This window comes from Tripterygium wilfordii, chromosome 3, assembly GCF_013401445.1.
Source record: "Tripterygium wilfordii isolate XIE 37 chromosome 3, ASM1340144v1, whole genome shotgun sequence".
In the NCBI taxonomy this organism is placed as follows: domain Eukaryota; kingdom Viridiplantae; phylum Streptophyta; class Magnoliopsida; order Celastrales; family Celastraceae; genus Tripterygium; species Tripterygium wilfordii.
The window spans coordinates 7892227-7900193 of record NC_052234.1 but is presented as its reverse complement, the minus strand read 5'-3'; the positions used below and the strand labels follow the sequence as shown (position 1 = coordinate 7900193).

At 32.4% G+C, this 7967-nt stretch overlaps 1 protein-coding gene across 1 annotated transcript; it reads right to left on the bottom strand.

The window, feature by feature from the left end:
* Positions 1-5685: 5685 nt before the first annotated feature.
* LOC119995146 (probable peroxygenase 4) lies at positions 5686-7967 on the bottom strand. Its single transcript, XM_038841547.1, has 6 exons — positions 7725-7967; positions 7532-7639; positions 7362-7447; positions 6256-6350; positions 6018-6143; positions 5686-5929 (listed from the first exon to the last, which is right to left on the bottom strand). The coding sequence occupies exons 1-6, from the start codon at positions 7753-7755 to the stop codon at positions 5779-5781; spliced, it is 597 nt and encodes a 198-aa protein (XP_038697475.1). The 5' UTR covers positions 7756-7967; the 3' UTR covers positions 5686-5778.

Here is a 7967-nt window from a genome sequence, read left to right as displayed (position 1 = left end):
AATAGCATCATTGACCAATACTTCCTTGAACCCTTAACTTCAATTATCAAAGAGACCGAAAGATTCTTGACCTTGCTAAACCAATTGGGAATGACAAAATTGACAAATTCAACGGCACCATACTATGGTTAAGATTTGCTTCTTGAATGATGTGAGATTTCTCCTTCATTATTTCTTCTTTGATCTCCTCTTTCAGCAATAGATCTTCATCCGGATGGTCATCGAATACTGAGACTGTTAGTTCATCTATCTCCAAATCAATAGAATTCAAGTTCAAATCTTCCTCTTTTTATTCATCGAAAATAGACGTTGATAATTTATTTAGATCATCTTTGCACTTGACGAGTATGTCGTCAAGCTTATCTAGTTGTTGTCGAATTAGGGCAAACCGTTGTTGAATCTCCATGCGAAACGTTTGAAGGTTAGCTTTGATACGATTCTTGTTAGAACTCATGACGAGTTCTCTCAATGAAAGCACCAATGATGAAATTCTTGATTAAGAACAAAGTTGAGTTGAGAGAAAACTTTCGATTTTGAGAACAAGTCTCGATTTTTGTTTAATTTCTTTGATTGATTAAAATAAGTACAACTTTATCGGCTTATATAACCAAAGCAAACAACTCAAAACCTACTCAAACTAGAAAACCAAAACTATATAGAAAACTACTTTATACCTTAACAAAAACCCAACTCCTAAACTAGACTAATTAAATGAAGCTTCACTTACAAAAACAGTTGATTAAGATGTGGGGGTAGTTATAAGCCGTAGACATAATTGAATGGCAGGTGCAATTTTGACTAATTGTTGCCAAAAATAAGGATTAAAAATTCTTTTTGTTGCTGTCATGTTCCAATCTGCAAAAAAGAAGTATTAGGAATCATTTGTTGACCCCAATGAGCACTAGACTAATAGCCTGTGTGTGTTTTCGGTATATGCCAGATTTAGTGAACAATGATATCAAACCAGATATTAAACCAACTAGTCTCAAACAAGACATCATATGAACACAAACAACCCAGAAGAAATAAAAGTGCGTTTTGCTTTTGCTTCAAAGAAACTTACACCGACAGCAGAACCGAACACGTAATGCTTTTAGGGTGATTCCCACACCAACTAGGGCGGGACCCAGTTTCTTCATTTGTAGGTAGGATCATCTACATTATCAAAAATGTATTAGTGCTAATTAATTTCTAGAAAAGGACCAGAAATGAATTTTGCCTTAATTGGAAGTAGTTCTAAAAAATGGGGTATCAATATTAGAAAGTTGAAAGGTGATATTCCAAATCCACTATATTTTCTCCTCTCTTTATCAAAGTTTTAAAGCTGCGTCTTATAATTTAGCCCATCCCAATTAATCCACGAGAGATAATATTCGTTTCGGATTGTTCGGTTTCTATGAATATATTAGGCTCGCACGACTTTACCCTTTTATTAGAAACAAGGCGTCTCTTGATGAGAAGGTGATGGGCATATACTTATAAGCTAGATTGTGTGCCCATATATAGGCTCTGTTTGGCAGAGCGGAAATCTTGATTTTCAATGCTAGCGGAAATGCTGTGAAAAATATGCTGAGCTTAAAGCTGTGAAATATGCTGTGAGGTGTTTGGTGAACTAAAAACTGACGCTAGCGGAAAAACTGTTAAAATAAAGTATTATAATATTAGTTTTTTATATTAAAATTAATCTAATAAATATAATTCTGATTAAAATTAATTTTAAGTATTAATTAATAAATATTTTTAATTATTAATTGATAAAATATTAATATTTCTCTATTTTAATTATTATAACTGTTAAAATATTTTTATAGTATTATAACTGTTAAAATATTTTAAGTATTAAAATTATTTTAACACGTAATCTAATAAATATAATTTATATTAAAATTAATAAATATAATTTATTGTAAAAAAAATTAAGTAATATTAGAAAACTGTATATCATAAAAACTTAAAGACATAATCATTACGTAGGCCCCACGATTAAAAAAAATAATAATAAAAAAAAGTGTTGGCAGATCCGCCTATAGAAGCTCCTAAATGGAGCTTCTTATATTGCAGCGGAGCCGCTGCACCGTTTGGTGCAGCGGAAATGGAGACAGCGGGGTGCAGCGGATCCGCTGCACCAAACAGGCAGATAGTCTTTCGATATGGGGCCAGAGGCAGTACCAGGGGAGCTACGCTAGGCTGTAACACCCAACTTTTTTACTTTTAGTACTATATATATGCACTACATATATATATATATATATATATATATATATATATGTTTGTATAGATTTTTTATGTGAAAATATCTTTTTATATTTGAAAATATGTTTTTATGTGTATTTTTTAGTAAGTGTATATATATATGTTTGAATATTTAAACAACAATGCATAACAATATTTACTTGTTCTACCTATGCATTTTTATATTATTTCATTTATATAGTCTTTGATTAATGCTCATAAATTTTAATATATATTTATGTTAATCTTTTGGGTATGTTCCCGAGTAAATCAAAATACAATAACTCAGTTCAACATCAATTCCTAATTCTACCCCTATATGGGACACTAGTCCCTAACACTACGTACGCAGTAATGATTAAAGGACTTGTGTTGAGGCATTGAAGCATTTCTTGTGGTTGATGCTGTTCTTGTGAAGGTGATCTTGTGGTTTTTTTTTTTTTTGTTTTCTCACTTAAGTTAAAGTTGGTATTAGATTGTTTTGTAATGTTGTTTAGCTAGTCAACAAGTGTTTTAACTTTTTTTTTTAATTATTGTTTAGAGTCTTCTACATGTTCTATTAAGATCCTCATGTTTGTACTGTTTGCACCACTTGGAAAATTTAACTTCTATAACACCAACCACTTGGAAAATGCTTGTTGGTCTAAAGGAAAGCCTAGGCTGCAATGTTGGTTCTGTAAGAAGTTTGTTCATGTGGAGGAGTTCTGCACGCAAAATATACTCTAATTATATTAATCATCATCACTAGGATCATTAAGGGAAGTTGCTAGGTTTGTCGTTTTTTTTTAAAGTCTTTTTAAGTTGTCTTTATTGTAATACAACTTTTAGTTTTTATCCTTATGGATAAAAACCCCTTTTAAAAATAAATAATATAAATTCAATGTAGTGCCTGTTTGGCACAGCAGAAACCGGAGCGGATCCGCTAGCGGAGCCGCTTCCGACTTCCGCTGTGCCAAACAGCATAGCGGAAACAGCGGATCCGCTTGCCAATGGTCAGCGGATCCGCTAGCGCTTTATAAGCTCCCAATTGGAGCTTATAAAGCGGAAACCGCTGTCAAATTTTTTTTTTTTTCAAAAAGTCGAACATGGGGCCCACACTGGCCCCACATATCATTCTACTTTATTAGTTTTTTATAAAAAAACAGTTGGGACGTACAGTCCCATTAATATCTTTATTAATATATTATTAAAATAAATTCTTTATTAATATATTATAACAATTTATTACACAGGGGACCCATGTAATATTAACAGTTTATTCATTTTCCTTTAAAATTTATACTTCAAATTTAAGTAATAAATTACATTTATTAAATTAAATTTAAGATTAAATTATTAACAACATTATTTTAAAATAGAAATTTTAACAAATTAATTATTTTATTGATAAAATTAATTGTGCTTAAAATTAATTTTAATAAAATTATATTTATTATATTCATCTAATATTAAATTTAATAACAAATTTTAATATAAAAATAAAAAAATATAATATTATAATACTTTATTTCAACAGTTTTTCCGCTAGCGTTAGTTTTTAGTTCACCAAACACCTCACAGCATATTTCACAGCTTTAAGCTCAGCATATTTTTCATAGCATTTCCGCTAGCATTGAAAATCAAGCTTTCCGCTCTGCCAAACGGAGCCGTAATAAATTATATTATTAGTTACCATATTTAACTTGTTAATTTGTAATATCTCACATCGGAAAACTTAAAGTCCCACATTAAATAATTGACAAAGTAAATGTCATTTAATAAGCTTAATTGAATACATATTCAACTATCAGGCCCAAGTAAGTAAGGAATATGGGGAGAAAATGCAATAAGTTATATGAATTTTTGGTATGAAATCATAAAAATTAATGTGAATATCTAATTACACAAAATCTGCATTAAAGGTGCATCGGTGCACTTTTTTTGCCCCCTTGGGTGGACAGGGACAACCAACCTTGGCAATCCCCGAGCATGATCATAGGAGATTTAAGGGTTTCACAATTCCTTCTACAATTTGTATCTAATGGTGAAGAAAAAATCAGACAAGTTTTAAAAACAGATAAACAAAAATGTGATGTAATGTGACACACCTGACAAACCATTATATTCAAATTATGGACTCTATAATTTTAAACGAATTACGGGGTCTCCATATCCGATCATGGAGGTATTCACTCGCTAAAAAAGGTATGATTTGAGACATAACTACTGCCAAAAGAACGACCCCGTCACTATAACTCCACACCAAACTACCAAAGTGCAACATCAATACACAAGTTAATCAAGTGATGCTGGATCCGATTCTTTTATACGACTTGAGGCAACGAATCAATCTAATATTTATTTATCAAAATCTCCCGTATTCTATTTATCTATAAATATAATCAAATCCCACATTCATGGATCGGGGATAGCCTATAGTACTTTTACTATATAGTACTACTACATATTTTTGTATACTACATAAATGTGTGTGTATGTTTGTATAAATATTTTTATGTGATATATATATATTTTTACGTGTATTCTTTAATTAATAAGTGTATATATATGTTTGTATATTTTGACTATTATGTTTGAAAAGTTTCATTTTTTTTATTATCTAATAGTAACAATACATAATAGTACATGTGTGTTCTAATTATACAATTATATATTATTTCACCTTAATTTTAATATGTATTTGTGTTAATATTTTGAGTTATTTTATGAGACTAAATATTCAATAAATTGTATTATTGTAAAATAACCAAAAAAAAATTCCGATAACACTATCTCCGAACCCCCACTAACTTTTTTGCACAAATCAATACATAACAGCCCACCCCATATATCATTAGTTATTGGTTCCGCACCTAACACAGAAGATATAAAGTGCGTTTTGCTTTTGCTTGCATCAAAGAAACTTAAACCCACCATTAATTCTTGGTTCCCCACACTAATTATTTATTAGTTGATTAAGATTTGGCCAATGAATGCTAACACTTTGGTTAAGCTTCAATAAAGTTGAAAGCTGATATTATATTCCACTATATTTTCGGGTCTCTTTACCAAAGTTTTACAGCTGCATATGCAGTAATGATTAAAGGATTTATGTTGAGGCATTAAAGCATTTCTTGTGGTTGAGGAGCGGGTTGAATTGTGTCCTCAACTTCTATTTGAAATCCCTTTTAACAATTTAAAACAATAATTACTAAGAATTCATTTAGCACACAAATTTTACATCTAATAATTATCCTAATCAAATTTCAATCGGGCGCAATAAGTGATAATATGTAGTGAATGCCAAGTATGCAAAGCAAACTTCCAAAGTTAGGTGGCCAGTGTACTATAAGATGCTGAGCTGATCTTGCTGGGCTTATTATAATTGTGCTAAAGTATCATGATTATTATTTGCTAATTATATTAATAATTATTAATATTATGAATGTATCTAATTTCGTATAACGCAAGGACAAAAAAAAAAGACTTGAACATGACATAGGTAGTACTTTCTACATATGCATTATGACAAAGATTACAATTATCTATTAATGCTAAAATCTTCAATTATGCTTTATTTTTTTTGGATTTAGTTTCCTCCTCCATATGCTGAAAGAGACTTCCATCATAAACAGCCCTGACTGTGTTCTTGTGAAGCAAACCCTTATTGTCCTTACAAAGGAAATACAGGATTTTCCATTCAGTCCAAGCACCAACCCTGAATAAACATAATTAACAGCAACACAAATTCTTAATTAATCTCAATAATAAGAATAAACCAAGTTAATTAGAATCAAATCACGAACCATCCCGGGTAGTCTTTTGGTTCTCTGTTAGATTTCAACAGTTCCATTAATTCATCGGAGGTCAAAGCGCCCGGGTGTGTATGCGCATGCTTCCTAAATATCTCTTCGAATTTCAATGGAACAAACCTGATTATACAATTACAAATGTACTTCATTAAGAAAAATAATGATAGATTAGGTTGTTACATTGTAATTAACTAATGACAGAAATAGATTAGGTTCAATATAAGACATATACCTCCCTTCTGAGTCGTAGACACCGGTATCACTCCCATGTTTGCCTCTTTGAATATTCTTAACCTCGATTGGGAATAGTGGAGAAGGAAACTTTCCCTGCACCGGATATGGAATAAACCAGATCAATAAAAAGTGAAAAATAATTTTAAACATACATCTTCAAACAAGCAAATTACATGAAACTTGACAACTCTGCTTATTACAAGCAATATTAATCAACCACCAAATATGGGTTGTGTAATGGTGTCATTAGTTTCAAATGTCAAGAGTTATAATCCCACGTTGGATTGACATAACCCAACCAAGTGGCATATAAATAACTCTCACACCACAAACGCGTTTTTTTTTTGGAACTAAGTACTACAGAGACGTCCTATGAGAATAAACCCGTGAAGGAATGTGATCTAAAATGGGCAATATTTGTTGACGTGTTTGGGCTTGAATTTCTAATATGGAAACATATGGTGTACGTGAAACAGGTTTGGCATCAAGAAATACTTAACGATGAGGATTGCTGTATTTCTAGTGTTGCTTATAAGCAACAAAAGTTGGTCGTTCCCTGTTCTAGTGATTCTAAAATCAACACATAACCCGATTTATATATTCCCATTCCAAAAGATTCTTTAAGTGAGGCATGCGCCAGGGTCTCAACCCTCCACACAAAAGGCACTTGTGTTTTGGTACTCATTTTTTCAAAACAAACTATGCATAAGGCCCACATAGGGCAATCTTTATCCCACCCACCCATGAAAAATGGAACCCAGACCTCCATTGTCCAGGGGTTAAGCCAATACACTTCTGAGATTTTGAGAAGAGTATTTGGGGGATTTATTTCTCTCATTGGCCTCTATGGTGGAATCAGTCGAGGCCTAAGAGGTGGTGCTTTACGCTGTGACAAATGTCAGAGGTTCGAATCTGCTTGTCTCCAACTAGTGAACTTAACTGTATATAAAACCATATGAGAGCACAAAATTGGGCTAATCCCAAATTCTCAAAAGTACAAATTATGGGCTTAAGGGGAGAGACTAATCACTTTCTTAAAACGCCAGAAGCAATTGAAAGACAAAAAATAGAAATTAAGAGAGAGAGAGAGAAGCAGAGGAGTACAGGGCGAGTCTTGTGGCTGAGTGCGAGGTTGATGAAAATGGAAGCCGCAGTGGACAACCCAACACCACATCCTATTGCGCGAAATCCTGATTTATATACCATACGCACCCAAAATAAATAAATAAACTTTCAATAAAAATAAAATTAAAAAAAAAATCAGAAAATTTAACCTTCAAAGGTCTCCCACGGATAAATCAAGCCATCGTGATTCCGATCAAAGAAAGCAACGTGCTTTTGCAAGACATTCTCATCAGAAGGTCTATTTTCAATACCCTTCTCTGCAGCCACCCACACCAAATCAAGAAGAAGAAGAGGAAGAAGAGAAGTTTTTGCATAATAACTTATTGAATAAATACGGCATACCATTTTGGGGATTATCGGGTGTAGAATCCATGAAAATGAATGGATATGTGTGTGATTGTTGATGAGTGTTGGAAGGGATGGATTAATTTATGACAAGTACAGGTGTTGGCAGCAACGGAAACTTCTGCTTTTCTGGTTTCGTGTTGTGCGATGGAGCCCAAACCACAAAATAACAACTGATGACTTAATTACATGTAACAACAAAATCAACCCCACCCATGCGTATATATAAGGGCTGTTTCG

What these genes read in the sequence shown, in the direction of transcription:
- LOC119995146 (XM_038841547.1), bottom strand. Translation starts at nt 7,755, where the DNA reads ATGGATTCTACACCCGATAATCCCCAAAATG. An exon ending in TCCGTGGGAGACCTTTGAAG is followed by an intron (nt 7,448 to 7,531) that starts GTTAAATTTTCT and finishes TATATAAATCAG; the next exon opens with GATTTCGCGCAATAGGATGT. An exon ending in TCAGCCACAAGACTCGCCCT is followed by an intron (nt 6,351 to 7,361) that starts GTACTCCTCTGC and finishes TATCCGGTGCAG; the next exon opens with GGAAAGTTTCCTTCTCCACT.